This window comes from Halichoerus grypus, chromosome 3 (assembly GCF_964656455.1).
Source record: "Halichoerus grypus chromosome 3, mHalGry1.hap1.1, whole genome shotgun sequence".
NCBI lineage: Eukaryota > Metazoa > Chordata > Mammalia > Carnivora > Phocidae > Halichoerus > Halichoerus grypus.
Window position 1 is genome coordinate 62,586,562 of NC_135714.1, and position 18,157 is coordinate 62,604,718.

Genomic DNA, 18,157 nt, shown 5'->3' on the forward strand with positions numbered 1-18,157 from the left:
GATTTGGGTAAGAAGATCAGGTCAAACCTTTTACCTGAAGCAAAAGGACCCTCATTAACATCCCCAGTGGTTGACAGTAGAGCCCATAATTAAATTCTTTCAGTGACTGAAAAGTCACCAGAAAAGGAACAGGCATCCTAGCAGGGTGATCCTTAACGCTTTCATTTATTTTTAAATTATTTATTTATTTATATAGTTTTAAAAAATGACCCAAAAAAAGGTATACTATGAAAATTAAGTCTAACCTCCTACCCCTGTCTCCCAACCCTCTGGTTGTTCTCCTAGAGACCAACCATTTTAACCAGTTTGTTGTTGTTGTTGTTGTTGTTGTTGTGTGTATCCTTCAAGAGAAATATATATAATGCATATGCATACATATAATGCACATATATGCATATGATTACATAATACATATATAATGCAAATGTCCAAAATGATATCTTATTTTAGACCCAGGTTTATTCAGATCTAACTTACATAAATTAAAATTCACCCTCTTTAGTGGACAATTCTGTGAGTTTTGACGGATGCATGCAGTGGTGTACCCACCCCAGCAATCTAAGTGTGGAACAGTTTCAATACCCTACAGAATTCTCTTGTGCCCCTTTGTAGTCAGCCTCTTCTCCATCGCCAGCCCCGGCAAGCACTGCTGGGTTTTTGCCCAAACAGTTTTGCCATTTCCAGAATCTCATATAATTGGCATCATGTAATATAGCAACTTGTGTCCAGCTTCTTTCATTAGAAGATTGCACTTGAGAACCATCTGTGTTGTTACATATACGAGTAGTTCATTTCCTTCACTGCAGAGTGGTTTCCCATTATATAGATGAGCTACAGTTTGTTCATCCATTCACCTGTCAAATGACATTTCAGCTCTTTTCAGGAGTTGGCAGTTATGACCTGAGTGACTATAAATATTTGCATATATAGCTTTTTGTGTGAATATAGGTTTTTATTTCTCTGGGGTAAATACTTTGGAGTGGGGTGGCTGGATTTGATGGTGTTTGTTTAACGTGACAAGAAACTGCCAGCCTGTTTTCCAAAGTGGTTGTAGCTATTTTGTGTTACTGCCAACGGTGTACGAGAATTCTGGCTGCTCCTCATCCTCACCAACATTTGGTGTTGTCAGAGTTTACAGAGTGATGTACTAGATATTATCTCATAATTTCATGGTTTTATACTTGTTTCTATTCTGTAGATAAGGAGACTAGAATCAGAGGAGTAAATACCCCAAGACTCATACAGAGAGGGACTAGCATGCATTCTAAGACTTTGGCTTGTCCATACCCTTTGCACTACACTAAATAGTCCTATTTGGTGCAACAGTAGAATCTGTGGGATATGTTTTTTTTTTTCTTATTCACTGAAAAGAAGAAGGAAAGAAATTCAGTTATTCTCTTCATTTTTGAAAAGGCTTCTAATTCTTTTGCATGAAAGCATCCTTCTGATGGAGTGGAAAGGGAATGCAAAATCAGAAGTCCTAAAATAAAATCCCAGCCCCACCATTTCCTTACTTTCTGGCCTTAGACTAGCAACATAAGGTTACTGAGCCTCATTTTGTTAATCTACAGATAATGAAAATACCTACCTTACAAGGTTATTGTAAGGATTAAATTAGATAAAGTATGTGAAAATAGCTACCATGGTTCCTGGCACATAGTAGATTTTAATACATGTTAATTTCTTTTCTTCCTGACACATCAGTAATTTATCACACTTGCCAGTGGGACTCCAGTCATGTACACAAAACTCATTGCCCCAGATCAACAGAAAAGATTCCACTTGGATTTTTCTCCATATTTTATTGATGAACATTAGGGTTGCAAACTTAGAACATGAGCACATTAAAATATTTCTCATCTTTCAGGAAGTCTACAACAAACCATATTCAGTCAAGAATTTATCCCAGAGAAAGAAATCCCCAAACCTATTTCAGTAACCCATTGTAGTATTCGACACTTATGTCTATTGGTTAGCCTTCTTCTTAGTAATCGCTAACTCTTGTTGAGCTTCTTCCATGTGCACACTGTAAGGTGGAAAGATCTTACCTTCTCTCTAATCTTTACAAGCTCTTCAACTAGTGAAACAGATTGGATAATTTGTCCAAGATCACCCAGAGAGGAGGCGGTGGGACCAGACTTAAAACCTAGGTCTGTTCTATCCACGTCCAGTCTTCTGGTTTTATACTCTACCGTGCTGACTCTTCCCCTCACAGTTTTAGATGCTTGATGTCACTCAGTGTCCTTGTAAAGTCAACCTTCAGCCTTCCAAAGTGACCTTAGGTCTTTCATCTTTTTCCACAGGGTGATCGCAGGCCCTTAAATCACCTAAGTAACTCATCTCAGAACATTTTTCTATTTGCATATTCCTCTTCTGCTCTGGTACCTGGAGTTAGACTTTGGTATGGACCTGAGGAATGCTGAGCAAGACAGGAAAGGCCTTGTAGCCACGATCTCATCACACCCCTGGGTGTTCACTGCATCCTGCCTGCTCTAACTCGAGAGAACTGGAGGCAGGATTTCTCCTAAATCTCCAACCCAACCATTGCCCATAAAGAGGCACTCGAATTTCAGGGGGTGGCATTTGCACTTACTTTGTCAGTTACTGAGAAGGTTAGTGGATAACAGCATTCCATGAGCATTTTCCATGCCTAAGTCTGGCGCCCAGCACTGTGTGGGTTACAATGGAATGGAGAGCAGAGTCCCACAGTCTGTTTCAGGACACAGGACTAACACAAGTAAGGAGATAACTACAAACTGGGCTGTGTGTGATGAAGGCACTGAGAGTGCTGATAGTGTGCGATAGCGCAAGCTTGTGCACCCCCACGAGTGATCTCCATTTCCTGGCACGCACCCCATAGGTGTGGAAGGAGAGGAGCTCTACAGTCAGGCAGAACTGAGAACAGTGCTCCTACTTCCTGAGGGGATTGTAGTCGGGGTATTGAGAGGAGGACATGAAATGACATGTGTGGAGCCCTTCACACCCTGCCTGACTTGGGCTGGGCCTTTCCTTTGTATGCCATAAACCCCCATGCACAAATCTGTTACTGAATATTGTCTTTCCATTGTCTCTTGCCTCATTCTCCCACCAGACAAGGGGCCCCATGAGGCAGGAACCATTCTCAGCACAGCAGGCAATCGTGAGACATGTTCACCCACTTCCCTTACTTCTCTTTCTCTCTCCCTCTTTTTCCAGATAGGGAAAGGAGTGAGGTTTACTGTCTTGTTAAAGAGAAAAAAAAGGAGTCTTTTACAGCTCAAGAAGAATTTGGGGTTGATTAATACCTGACAAAACCCAAACATTACCACTTTCACTTTTAACTCTCATCTGACTTGATGCCTATTGGGCCAACAAGAGAAATCAATCCAAAGCTTTAGATAATCTTTTCATGAGCAGAAAAGCTTCCTTGCTTGTTGTTTTTACCTGCCAACAAGTTTCCTTCTGTCCTTCTATGCTAGGTCATGTCATTGCCACCCACCTTTTAACAGTACAGACCGTTTTACTGGATGACAGAACCCTAAAGGATAAATGCTTGGGGCCTGATGCCAAAGTTGTTCATTATCCTCTAGGTGTGGTGTTCTTTTAAGAAATATCTGCTGGGTTTTTCTTTGGTAATAAGTGGTAACTGTTAGGTTTAGCTTAGATAATGAGTTTGCTCTGTTTTTGCTAATACCCACGGTTCTGAGCAGTGGGCAGGTTGGAGGCAAACAGAGCTTCTTGTATATTGACTCGCAGAGTGCGTGGGTCCTTGCCTTTTGGTTCCTTCCTTTCAGGTTTGGCAGGGCATACATGAGACATGGCAAGGAAATGGGGACGACAGCTTTAGAGTCAGTTTCTGCCCCAGGAGACTTTGACATGTGACTGGAGGGCCTACCTCTTTGTATTGCTCATTAAGAAATAAATAACCAGCGGGGTGCTTGGGTGGCACAGTCAGTTGAGTGTCCGCCTCTTGGTTTTGGCTTGGGTCCTGATCTCGGGGTCATGGGATCGAGCCCCACGTCAGGCTCTGCGCTCGGCGGGGTGTCTGCTTTAGTCTCTCTCTCCCTCTCTCCCTCCCCACTGCCTGCTCTCTCTCTCTCTCTTTCTCCAATAAATAAATATTTAAAAAAAAGAGGGGGCGCCTGGGTGGCTCAGTTGTTAGGCGTCTGCCATCGGCTCAGGTCGTGATCTCAGAGTCCTGGGATCGAGCCCCGCATCAGGCTCCCTGCTCCGCGGGAAGCCTGCTTCTCCCTCTCCCACTCCCACTCCCCCTGCTTGTGTTCCCTCTCTCGCTGTGTCTCTCTATGTCAAATAAATAAAATCTTAAAAAAAAAAACAAAAAACCAGCAATCACCAGCAAGATGTTGGTCTCAGAAAGGACATGTCTTAATGCAGAGCATTATTATAGGCACTGTAGGAAGTAAGGAGAAAAAAGTGATTCTTCATCTTGAGAACCCTGGACCTGGGGGCAATACAAACCATAATATCATAATTCCTACCAAAATAGGAGTGCCTGTGATGTGCCAGATACTGTATTGAGCACCGTGCCTACATTATTTCATGAAGTTCACTCCTTCCAACAACTCTAGAAGTTGGATAGTAATATTTCCAATTTATAAATAAAAAACCCCAAGCCTCAGAAAATCTAAGTAACTTACCCTATATCATACAGCTAATAAGTAGCAGGGCTAGGATGGAAATTTAGGCCTACTGACTGCAAAGTCCATGTTTTTAACCACAGCTTGGCTGTGGTCCCTTCCTAAAGTCAAATGAAACCATGTGAGCTGTAAAAGAAAAAGTGATTTTATAGTAGTAGTCACAGACTGGGCGCCCACTGGCCAAATTCAGCATGCGGATGTCTTTTGTTTGGCCCAAATAGTTTGGCCTCTATGGAACTTCTTTTTCCTGTTTTAACTGGTTGCTTTTTAAAAATTTAGCAGATATGACATAAAAATCCAGATTTCTGGCTTCATCTGAAAATAGGATGACCTGCCAACAAAAGCCTGGAGCTGAGGGGTGACCCTCTTTAAAAAGGCCTGAGCTTTCTTCTTTACCGGTATCCCCACTTTTCCTTACTGTCTCCCTGGCCCCAGGCCCAATGTGAGTAGCCGTTTATTGTCAGGCTTACACTGCCCTTTTCCTTTTTGTAGCCTTAGAAGGAAAGTGAATTTTTTTGCGTATTCAAGTCTCAATCAAAATTTTCCTTATACCTGGCCCATTTCTTTGCTTGCATTACTTATCTGCATTTGAGATGGGGACCACACCCTGAAGCTGGGAGACACAGGTGCAAAATTGATTTATTCTGTTTCATTAGAAGCACGCTCAACAATGGAAGCAGTTCCCTTGTCTTGAGAGCAACCATGCCTTGAAATCTGCTTACCGTCTCTGACTTGCCAGCCTGTGATGATGGCCCTTAGTAGACCTGTCCTGCCAAGTGGCTACTGAGGGCTGCGGCCATCTCCCCTCTGCCTCCCACTAACAATGCCTCCATCTTTCCTTCTGCTCCCACAGTGCCCAGCATGCAGTTTGCCAAGGATTTGCTCCTAGTGAAGGAGAAAGAGGGTGTCCTGCAGGTGCCCATCATTCGGAGTGGAGACCTGAGCTATGAGTCATCAGTGAGGTGCTATACCCAGGGCCATTCAGCTCAGGTCATGGAGGACTTTGAGGAGAGAAGAAATGCGGACTCTTCACGGATTACGTTTCTGAAAGGGGAGAAAGTAAGTGGATTCATGATGACTGAAAGATCAGATTCTCTTTTTCCTTGATGCCTTTACTGTCTATAATGAAGTCATTTAGACAAATTCTGAACATCCTAGGAATTCTTCTACTGATTGATACTATTTATAATACTATCATCTGTCCCCTGTGGCTGTCTTCTTGGTCTCCTACTTAAAACTAAATACATATATCATTGGTTGAGCTGGGAATTTAGATGACATGTAACATTTCTGGAATTTAGCAGAACCAATGAATGAGGCTCCTCTTAATTCGCAACTACATTAGAGATGAACACACTCCACCAATGTTACCTAGAGGAGGACGAGACAATTCTCTAATACCTGGGCCCCCGTCTCGGGGCAGCATAGATTCTAGTATAGAACCAATAGGATAGGACCAAATAGGCAGATGTTGAGCAGATTCAAGCCAGGAGAGTGTTCTCTGCTTAGCAATTACATGAAAAGTGATGCGTATGGGCACAGGAACTCCTGAGAAACTCCAGTCAGTAAGTATGGCTACACTGGAATCAAAGCCTGCAACCTCAGTGTATGTCAAAAGTATATGTATACTGAATGAGAATCACATTTCCCCATTTTTGGATTTCAGTTTCAGATAACTGAGTCGCTTGTACCCTCTTGAGTCAAAACACACAGTCCCCTTAGTCATTTCAAGTCCCTTCTCTTACTTTGTTTATTTGTTTTATTTTATGCCTATTCCCCAGCCACATTTCATTCCCCATCTCAGAACTCATCAATCTGTTGTATTTAATGAATATGTCTTAATTTGTATTTCTTCTTTTAAAATGCTGGTTGTTTTGTATGCAAATTTTAATTTATAAAACTACTACTGTGTTACATCTTTTTCAAACTTTTACTCTGTTTACTCAGTAAACATCATTTATGTGTACATCTAATCTGTTGCTGAGATAGTGCATAATATTTCATGATGGGTAGTTAGTACATTAGAACCATCCATTCTTAGCAGTAGACAATGAGGAACCTCAGAGATTAGCGCCCAGTCACCTCCTAACACTCTGCCCCCACAAATAATGCTGCAGTGCACATCCTCGTACATGTCCACTTACAGACCTGAGTGGGAATTTCTTTGGATATACACTCGGCAGCAAAACTGCTGGACCAAAGGCCACATATGTGCTTAATTTGAAAAAATAGTGTCAGAACACTTTCCAGAAAGTCACTAGCAGTGCCATGAAGGTTGTTATAATCCTATATCCCCTTCAACACTTAGCATTACTCATCTTTTGGATTTTTGCTAATCTTTGTATAAAGTTATACCTCGTTTTAATGTGCATTTTCCCAATTACTACCAGTATATATGCTTGTTAGTTTATTGGGTTTCCTCTTATGTAAATTATTTTTATCCTTTGTTCCTTATTATTGTATTGCTGTCTTTTTCTTACTGATTTGCAGTCTTGTAATTCTGAATATTAATTCCTTGCCAGTTGTAGACATTTTAGATATTGTAAATACATTTTTGCCTTCTGTCACTTATCTATTACCTTTGATCATAGTGTTCTTAGTTGAACAGAGTTTTCAATTCTGGTATAGTCAACATATCAGGTGTTCGCCCTATGATTAGTCCTTTTGAAGTTTAGCATTGGAAGATCTTACCCATCTTCTAATGGGTAAGTCACAGCAGATTCTTCCTCTGTTCGTCTTTACTACCAAAAAAAAAGGGATAGCTTCCTTCTTTGAGACTCTTGGTCTTTTATACATTCATGACTCATAGAAGCCCTGTCTTGGTTATATATTTTATGGGAATTTTACTGGTGGCAGGTTGAAACATGTGTTTAAAAACATACACAAATACTACAGATAGAATCTTCAGCTTTGAGTCTACATGTCTGTATTTGTTTTAAGTTCAAAAGAGGACTCTCTGCTTATCCAAGAGACGGTTCATAATTTAATAAAATTACAAAGAAAATACAGTCTAATCATCTATATGTTATCCACATGACAACCTATCATTCTTCATAAGCACACTTTGGAATCTCCATTTTCTCTGGCTTGCTAAGCAGTTTGTCTTTGAAACTTGTGATTCACTAGAATGTCCTTTTTAAAAAGATATCCTGAAGAGTCACTACTAAATTCATGTTTTCTATCAAGAAAAAAAAGGGACATTCTCAGGGCCTTAAAACCTGGTTAGCAAGCTACCTATAAACTTTCACAGGATATTCTCTTTCCATTTAGTATGACTTCAGAAGTATGAGAGTGGAACTTCTCTATACCCACAGATCCTTTGCAATACAGTAGTAGAGTGGATTTAAAATGGTTCAGCTAAAGATCATCCCACTTCACATCACATGACTCTACTGTTGAGGTTACTGTGTCATCTAAAATGTTTTGGCCTTATTTTATGTTTTCTTAAGAATACAGTCCTCAGTAGAGAATAATCAGTGTGGGAAGCACTTTGATATCTTTCTGTCAAACAGAGATTTAGATTGCGTTCTCAGACTTTCAGAACTCAGCAGTGTTCAGATGAGACACCATTTGGCAGCATATTTGAGAGTTCTGTAGCATTGAAAGGTATCTTCAGCCTAACAAGAAGCCTTTCTGAGTTCCTTCTAAAACTCTTCAGTTTTTACCGAGGGAATGGACCATTGTTTAGCTCTCTCCAGGAAGCCTAATCCATATGTTAACCCCCATCATCAGAAATTTATCTTTCATAATGTGTACCTATGCATTGGTCTGATCAGGGAAAGTGCACAAATTTCCTACAGGTGCGTTGGAGTGGGTTGTTTTATTGATCTTGTTTTTCATAATCCATGACCAATCATTCAGAGTGGTTTGGAGTGTTCTAACACAAGGCTCCACAGATAGCTATGTCCCTGTCAGGCATGAACTGTTAGATTTAAACATTCTATTTTACAAATGAAATGGTTTGGCTCCTTTTTAATTTATGTTGACTCTTTGATGCTGCAAAGAGGAAAAATCATTTTCTAGGAAAAGCAAGAAAATTACTGATTTTTCAGTGCAAATTTTAATCTATCTTATGACATCGGCTCTAGATGAAGAACTGTACTGTCTCTATCCATGATGACTCCATGTTTGAGCCTGAGGAACAATTCAGGGTCTACCTCGGCCATCCTCTTGGAAACCACTGGAGTGGAGCCAGAATTGGAAAGAATAACATGGCCACCATCACCATATCCAATGATGAAGATGGTAACAGAAGATATTGTCTTTAGTTACTCTTTGGTTGATAGAACATGAACTGATGTTTTACTAACAATGTAATTATAGGTGTTTTTTAAAATGAAAGTGCTATAAAAGTGCCTACTGATAACAATCTCAGAGTATTTATATAAACTATTGGCAGCAAGTGATCATCCTCTACAGAGTTCCAATAAGTTTATAGGTGTGCTTAATCTCATTATTCCCTACCACATTGCCAAGAGATAAGGAATGAGTATGGTTACAAGCTAGGACAGAGATGCTAAGGCAGACAGAGAATAAAACCTATATAAGTCTCTGCAGTTCAGGAGCCAGATTGGAAATACAATCAGAATCAGTTGAATCCAATGAACTAATTTAAACACTGCCACCTTCCCGGAAGAGTCTAATTTCTCAGTTTCCTTCTAATTGATTTGGCCTATTAACCCCCCAAATCTTAAATTCTTTAGTCAGGTGTCAGCAAAGAATGACCCAGGCACTATGGAAAACAAAACCAAATCTGTTTCAAATTGGGACATAATTGTTTTATTCAAATAGATATTTTAATGAGTGAACGGATAATATTACAAATAGTAATAGCTGTTTTTATGTTACTGTAGACCAAGGACTATACTAAGCATATTATATTATCTTATTTCATTTAATCCTGATGGTAACCCCTTGAGGTAGGTGTTATAATCCCTATATTATAGGTGAAGAAATTGAGCTTCAGCAAATTTATATAATTTATGCTCTTAGTTACACAGCTGTAAGCAGCAAAACTAGTTGTAACCCTTATTTTATCAGATTCTAGAATCTACATGAGAGTTAGTGAGACTCTCAGAGTTTCTGATATAAAATTGGGGACTAACTTGGACATTGGGTAAAATAAGAAAAGCTAGCCCTGAAGCTGAATTAGTCCTTTACCCAAGGACTCGGGTTCAGATCCTGAAGTGAACCTTTCCTGGTCATACAGAAACCCTATGATTGAAGCTCAGAAAGGTAATAAGTGACTCTCCTAACTTCCAAAGAGCATTCATTAAAAACTATGAAGTCTCCAAGGAAGCTTATCTTCTACAATTAGGAAGAGTTGATTTTCTGAGAGGGAAAGAGGGAAATGAACAGAGACTCCAGAAATTTCTGCAAAATATTATAGTATATTAGAAATGGTATAAAATTTGTAATTGCTCTCAATTATCCGATTTTTTATCTCTATCCACCACTACCACCTCTCCCTTCCCCGTGAGAATATAATGGAAAAGAAGGCACAATTTGAAATTTTTGTAAAAACCAACATATTAATCACTTCATAGCAATGAGAATAGTACCTCAAACCAGATTATGTTAGGAAGTCTTGTGTTCTTCATTAAAACTACTAATTTTTAACTAAATAACCTGTGAGAAGTTAGGAAAATTTAAGGATGGGAGATGTGAGGGCTCTGGGAAGAAGGACCCAGAAGATCAGAGATGGGAGATGGACTTGGGAAGTTTAGGTAGTGTATAAATGAGATAAATTATAAAGCTTAGAAATTCATATCTCATAAATGAAAAAGTTGATTCATGCAATTGGTCGATAAGTATTTATCAAGGGCTTACTCTGACTCAGTCCCTTGATAAAGTATGTGAATTTAAAAACATTTTGTGAGCTGTAATGCCCAGATGGAAACGTGTACATCATGCATTTCAAAGTGCTTAAAAATATTTCCCCCACTATTGTTTTTAATAAGAAATCTGTGAGAAACAACTCCTGCAGAATCATAAATAAGTTCCTTTTCCAAAGCTTTGCTGAGAGGTTAAAAACTGATTGATTTTTATGACTGCAAGCCATTTTACCTTTGTATTGCTTACTAATGTGGAAAACTCCCTCTTGTCTTTATAAGGTGTTTTCAGGGGAATGGAATCCTTTGTGCTTTTCTAACCTGCTCTTGTTTTTCTAATCCTGTTTCCTTAGCCCCTACCATTGAGTTTGAAGAAGCTGCATACCAAGTCCGGGAACCCTCGGGGCCAGATGCTATAGCCCTCCTGAACATCAAGGTGATCCGCCGAGGGGATCAGAACAGGACGTCCAAGATTCGCTGCAGCACACGGGATGGGTCTGCCCAGTCCGGGGTGGATTATTACCCAAAGAGCAGAGTCTTGAAGTTTAGTCCCGGTAATTGAATGCCAATCCTAATCTGTGGGTTTTACTTAATAGAGAGGCAAATATCTTGTATTTGAAGAAAGGAGTGAGCAGAAAAATAAAAGAGGAAAACAGTAGTACTTATTAAGCATGAAGTACTTATTAAGCACACATTTGATACTACAGGAATCTTTAAAATTTTTAGTTGGTAAAAATGGCATTGAGAAAGAACAAAAGTAGGTCCCTTACTTCAGAACATCCTTGGCATTTGGGCTCATTTAAAAGGATTTTTTGGTTGTTGTTAGCCTATGATTTGGTTGAGTCAGATGCATTTGATTTTAAAAGAATAAACATGACTACCATCGTTCAGTAAAACATGGGTACAAACCACAGGGATTACGCAAATCCAGAAGGCACAATCTCTGTGCTCCGGTGATTTAACATCTGCTAGGAGACAGGATACCCTGTTATGAGATTTCCAAAAAAGGTTTATTCTAGAGGGAACTGTGGAGATGAGTCAGAGAAGAGAGAAAGGTGGGATTCAGGTCACAGCTATCTGTTTAACTGTCTTATATAGTAATTTGGTGGGAGAAATTAGACAGAGAAGGACTTGAATTATATGCTAGATTTTTTCACAGAACTTTCTGGAGCAATATAAGGCAAAAAGACTGGTGTAGATCCTGGCACCATTTGTGAGATAGCCAGAAATGGGCAACAGTGGTAGAAGGCCTTTCCAGAGACGTCTTGGCAAGTGGGGGGAGGAAGTGACTTCCTCAGAAATGAGAGGGGGGGGATCTCTGATGTCTCTCATTCCACTGGCGTTTTAAAGGGATTTTGGCTCCATCCCTTGTGCATCTGGTTAGTGTTTGCCAGAAGGGTAGATGCCCTTCCTCCGCCTCCACACAAGGACTGTTCTTCCATGTGTCTACTTTTTCCTTTTCTGCTAAGGATCTGGAGAAAAGATAGGTCTTAGAAGTAGGTGTCTGTAGGAGAGGAAGAAGGGAAACTTAACTACCACCAGAGATGCTTGCACCCCCAGAGAATCATTTTACAAAGAAGGAAGGCAGTTCCTAAGGCTCTAACCCTTCTCCTTCCAAGCCGCCAAACCCTTACGCTACTGTCTTTGTGGGGATGGCCTGGTAGGAAGCCTTCGAGATCCTGGTTCTCAGGACAGTTCTGAGGGGTGTCCATGGGTGCAACCACTCACAGCCACGCAGGAGCTCATGCCTGAGTGTAAAGGGGAAGAAAAATTAAGCAAAAAAACTCATAACCAGGGTGAAGTGTATTTTGGATCATAGATTTTTATTACTACCAGCTCGTGTCAGGCAGGGGCCATTAATCCTCATATGGTGTTGAATAGTAAATCTACAAAACTGAGCCTCTACCACAGGTTGAGTTTGGTCTATAAAATAGCTTTCTCACTGGAGATAGGACTAAAGTGATTAGCAGCCCCTGTATTTATAGAAAAACCTCTAAAAGGAAAGGGCATATTTTAACATGAAATCTCAGCAGTGCCAACCTGCGGTGTCTGAGGTTGATCACCTAATGAGAACCTTTGCTCTCTCTGTGTTCTGTCCTTGGTGAAGGTGTGGATCATATCTTTTTTAAAGTCGAGATCCTATCCAATGAAGACCGGGAATGGCATGAATCTTTCTCCCTAGTCCTTGGTCCAGATGACCCAGTGGAAGCAGTTCTTGGTGATGTGACCACTGCCACAGTGACGATTCTAGACCAGGAGGCAGCAGGGAGTCTCATACTGCCAGCACCACCCATCGTGAGTTGCTTGACCCAAAAGGATCGCTGCTTTTATGTCCTAGTGACTAGGAGATGATAACTTGAGAGAAGTAGGCCTTTGGTGCTGTACTTCTTCATTCTTCTAACATGGTGGTTCTCAACCAGGAACCATCTTGTCCTTTCCTTTGCAAATCCCTTCCCTGTGTGCCACCATCTCCAGGGGACAGCTGGCAATGTCTAGTGACATTTTTGGTTGTCACAACTGTCACACTAGGTGCTATTAGCATCTAGTTGGTAGAAGGCAGGGACGCTGCTAAACATCCTACAATACACAGGACAGCCCCAACAACAAAGAATTATTTGGCACAAATGTTAATAGCAGTGAGGATGAGAAACCCTGTTCTAACATAAGAGTAAGACCAAGCCATGTTGATACCTTAGTCTGATAAACATGGGAAGTATAATACAACTGATCTTCTCATTTCTTTGGTGGGACCTAGAAGGGGAAAAAACAAAGTAATGCTACCCCATATCTATTATCCTCCATAACTTGCCATATGCATAGAGTTAAGTATTTGCAGAAGTGTAGTACCCAGTCTCCCAATTTGGGCATATATAGAATGAATGCCCTGACTTTACAATTAGGAGGAAAATGCCTGGAGGTTGCCAAGGGAAATTTAACCCATAATAATGAAGCAGTCAGAATAAGTCTTCTAACCTCCCCGGGCTAGTCTCATATAGTAGAAGGATCATTCCAAAATGTGTCTCTTATTCAACCATGGAAGAAATACGCTACCTTTATTTACTTTTGTTTTGCCAAATATACTACTGCATACCATTAGTAATTTAATGCAACTTTATTTTTTTCTTAATGGAACTTTAAACTTAATAACTGTTATTCATGATATATCTTTGGTTACAGTGTGCATAAAAATAAAAGTATTTTTCACATGAGTGATAGAGCTCTGATTTAGGAATAAGAGTAACAAGATACTAAAGCTTTTAGCTCAGGCAGACGGAGGATCTTCTTTACCACTAAAGATCTGTAGTATCTTTTAGGGATGCCTGGCAAAGCACTATGAAAACTTCCGTTATATTTTCTTTTTCATTATATTTTAAAGAATCCCTAGCAGTTAAGGGATCTTGTGGATCTCTAGGGAGGGGAGCCTTAGTTCTCTGAGCCTCCCAACACCCAGCCCAGTCTGAAGCTTTGTTGCTCCTTTTCAGGTTGTCACACTTGCTGACTATGACCATGTAGAAGAAGTTACCAAGGAAGGAGTCAAGAAATCCCCGTCCCCAGGCTACCCACTGGTTTGTGTTACCCCCTGTGACTCTCATTTCCCCAAGTACGCCATCATGAAGGAGCGTTGCAGCGAGGCTGGTATCAACCAAACATCGGTGCAGTTCAGCTGGGAAGTGGCCACCCCCACTGATGGCAATGGGGCCCGGTCACCCTTTGAGACCATCACTGACAACACGCCATTCACCAGTGTCAACCACATGGTAGGTCTAGGGGGATCTGGGCCTGGTTGCATGGGGAGAAAACTGGTGCTTCTCTTTGTCACTGCAACTCTATCAGATAAATTCCTTAAGGCTCTTGTGTGTCATTTGGAATAAAATAAACAAATAAGCAGGTACACACAGTATATACACAGGTATTTTTATTCTTATATATAAGGTAATATGGTGTCATAGAAAGTGATCCAAGCTAGTAATCGACCTGTTTACTAATCTTGATTCTGCCTACTTTTAACTATGTGATGGTAAGAAGTTAGGGGAGCTGAGTCTCTGTTTCCTGATCTGCAAAATAATACCTTTTCCACTTAGCCACTGATAGTCATTGACAAATCAGATATAAAAGTGATCTATAAATGGTAAAGTAAATCAAAGATTCCACGTAGGTACAATTAATGATTACTTTTTTTCACATCTCTTCAATCGTTCAATAAGTAGTAGGATATAAACTCCTTAAGGACATGGACCAAGGGTTCTACCACATTTGCATAGCCTAACGTGCTCAGCACATTGACGGCACATAGTAGGGATGGCGCAGTGATTAAACAAAGGATAGACTGGTTCTCGAGCGATCGGCGTTATACAGGATTGGAGAAAGACATGAGAAGAAGCTCACTAGGCAGTTGCTGTCCTCCAGGAGTCGAGACACCAGACCCACACCTCTGCCGCCATCACAGAGCAATGAATAGTGAGGGTTTTCCCAACCTTAAGGAACAGTGCACTGTGGTGACTGCTCATCACACCAGTGACGTCATTCTCCTCAGAGAGAGAACCAAAAGCAGTGGAGATCCTCAGCGCAGTATCTGGCACATAGTAAGCCCTCGACAGTTTTTGATTAAAATTAGTGCACTTACTAATTTTGGACATCAGAGATTTCTTTCAGACTGAATTTCTCTAGCTTTTTTCCTATTCAACTCTCAGTTTGTTCTCACTTTAATAAGTGCTTCCCATAGATAGGATAATGGTGGAGGGAAGGCAGAGATGGACGGGGGGCTCTGGGTAAAGCAATGTCACTCACATCCATTGTTTTCTGCACAGCTTATTCAGAAAGGCCAAAAGATCAATTCTTTTGCAATATAACCCAGTTCAAATTTAAGCTATGTGATAAAATTTAAAAACTGAAATGATAAGACTTAACAGCTTATTGTTTCCTAAGTATCTAATTCTCTTTTCAAAAAACCATGAAGGCAGTTCCATGTGATTTGGGCCAAATATACATTTTTAACAGGTACCAAGTTGATGTTTCCGTTTTTCTTCTTGCCGTGACTTGGTGGCTAATACTTTTACCCCAGTTTCCTTTGCTCTTTCTTTGTTTCTTCAATTATTTATTTAATACCATTGTGTGCATCTTTGTAAGATGCCTCAAATCCCTTCTGAACTAAGTCCATGTGTAAATAAATAAATAAAGTGTTGGCAGCTAATTAAAAAAAATTTTAATGGAAAAATCCTCTTTAATTTTTAATGGGCTTCAATGAAAATTGTTTTCATGGGTAAAATTTATAAGTTTGTATGATTGCTTTGTGGGAGGTCTGTGGCACACAGAACTACTAATTAATTTTTCTTCTTATGTACTTCCCTATGTGTATGCACACATTATCTAAAGAGTTGTGGTGACCCACGTTGCCTCTGCATAGACTGAGTTAAGCATTCTTATGGCTTCTCTGTGTCTGAGAACATGAAAGAATCTGTTGAAAGACCTTCAAAGGCCAGTAGGTGTCAGAGGCCAAGTTCTCAACTTCAACTCTTCATGTTATTATAACCTTTACAGTGTGTGTGTGGTCATTAAGTGGGGGTTGGGGGGAGGGACTAGCAGTAGGAAAGAAAGAAAAATAAGAACTCCTGGGAAGGAAACATCTCTCTTCTGTATCCTGACATATACCCTCAGAAAAAATTACTTGGAGGCCAACCAGTCTCAATGGAAGGGTTGGAAACCAGCTGAGTAGTCCTTATGCTGAACCTAGTCTATAAAGAGAACAATACTGTCACTGGTAACTGGTCATCTCTGGGCTCTTGCTCCAGTCTGTCTACTTGCTCCTTGTCTGACATGCTGCCTCAGGCTATACGTACTCACTGCTCTGTCCCTAGTGCCTGGCTCCTGGGAGAAAGTCAGCAGTTTTGTGGTGAATGAATGAATAGATAGATGAGTGGATAGATGGATGGATAGACAGATGATGGATGGTCTGCACAGAGAGCCCTGTACCAGAAACTGGTCGTGTCATGTCATCCAGAAGATACAGTGTAAGGAGCTGTTTAAGGAATATACACATGTCTGAAGTACTTTATTTTTCCTGGTAGGTCCTGGACAGCATTTACTTCAGCCGGAGGTTCCATGTGCGTTGTGTGGCAAAGGCCGTAGACAAGGTGGGCCACGTGGGGACTCCCTTAAGGAGCAACATTGTTACCATTGGAACAGACAGTGCTATCTGCCACACCCCAGTGGTAGCCGGGACAGCCAGAGGCTTCCAGGCTCAGTCCTTCATTGCCACCTTGAAATACCTGGACGTCAAGCACAAGGAGCATCCAAACAGGTCAGGCAGGTGGTGCCGTCCCCCGTGAGGGGCCTCTCCTTTGTGTGTTTTCTGGGCCAGACAGACCAATGAGCGATGCTCCTGCAAAATAAGAATAGTGGTGGATAAGTGCTTCAGAAAAAATTTAAATTCTCAAAGTCCCCCTAAAATGCAGCCCCTTGTCTGTCTTCTTAGCCTCATGTCCCTTGCCTGTCATTTTCACCTGCCAGTCTCCTCACAGAGAATCAAACTGAAATCAAATCCTCAGGGCTTCCAACTCTTCTATGTTGTGTGCCTCTGCCATGCTGTCCCTCCTGACTGCAATCCTCCCAGCCCCCTTCCACTCACTGGAGTTAAATCCTATTGTCCTACTGTACCTAGCTCATGACATCCCTTCTAGGAACTTCCCCATCATCTTTCCTAATGTAATTTGGAAGCTCCTCCTTCCAGCTCTCCTGACACCCATGTATACCTCTTTCAGAGCATTATCATCATTCATTCTCTCTCTGTCCCCGTAGTAGATGGTGAGAGCAGGGACCATGATTTTTTTTTTTTTTTTTTTTTTGGATCCCCCTCTGGTTGGGACAGTGCTTCTTGGCACCTAAGAGACATTTGCTAAATATCTAGTGAACAGAGTAATAATACCATTTAAACTGAAAGTCACTGGACAGGTGTGCTTTTATTTTTTCCTGTGCTCTCATGATTTTGATGGAAGATAGATACTTTCATATTTGCCTAGCAAAAAAGAATTCATGTGTATTATACATATTCATTAAACCTTGTAGTAATTGTACGTGTGTCTTTATGAGCAACTGAGTTCAGAGAAAGGGATTTATTTCCATGGAGGAAAAAAAAAAACAGATTTAAATATGGAGCCAAGAATATGCAAATTCTTTCTTTTTTCTAAAAGAATAAGATTTACTTTTGTCAGAAAGCAGTAGCTGAAGTGCCCAGGGCACTACTGAGCCCTTCTTAGCAAAAGAGGCATCCTGTTCCTATTCCAAGGTTCTGAATCCTCTTAAAAATGTCTCTTGGTGGAGTGGTGGGGGGTGAGAGGGATGGTGGCTGGGTGATAGACATTGGGGAGGGTATGTGCTATGGTGAGCACTGTGAATTGTGTAAGACTGATGAATCACAGACCTGTACCTCTGAAACAAATAATACATTATATGTTAAAAAAAAAAAAAAAAGATAGCAGGAGGGGAAGAATGAAGGGGGGGAATTGGAGGGGGAGACGAACCATGAGAGACTATGGACTCTGAGAAACAAACTGAGGGTTCTAGAGGGGAGGGGGGTGGGAGGATGGGTTAGCCTGGTGATGGGTATTAAAGAGGGCACGTTCTGCATGGAGCACTGGGTGTTATACGCAAACAATGAATCATGGAACACTACATCAAAACTAATGATGTAAT

At 40.8% G+C, this 18,157-nt stretch overlaps 1 protein-coding gene across 3 annotated transcripts in view; it reads left to right on the forward strand.

The window, feature by feature from the left end:
- FRAS1 (Fraser extracellular matrix complex subunit 1) overlaps nucleotides 1–18,157 on the forward strand; it is a 404,600-nt gene that overhangs the window by 356,481 nt on the left and 29,962 nt on the right. For all 3 annotated transcript variants that reach the window (XM_036104730.2, XM_078068823.1, XM_078068824.1), the window contains 6 exons: nucleotides 5,491–5,696; nucleotides 8,726–8,882; nucleotides 10,822–11,022; nucleotides 12,576–12,763; nucleotides 13,951–14,226; nucleotides 16,534–16,766. In XM_036104730.2, the coding sequence (XP_035960623.2) occupies nucleotides 5,491–5,696; nucleotides 8,726–8,882; nucleotides 10,822–11,022; nucleotides 12,576–12,763; nucleotides 13,951–14,226; nucleotides 16,534–16,766 (1,261 nt within the window). The remainder of the gene's footprint in view (nucleotides 1–5,490; nucleotides 5,697–8,725; nucleotides 8,883–10,821; nucleotides 11,023–12,575; nucleotides 12,764–13,950; nucleotides 14,227–16,533; nucleotides 16,767–18,157) is intronic.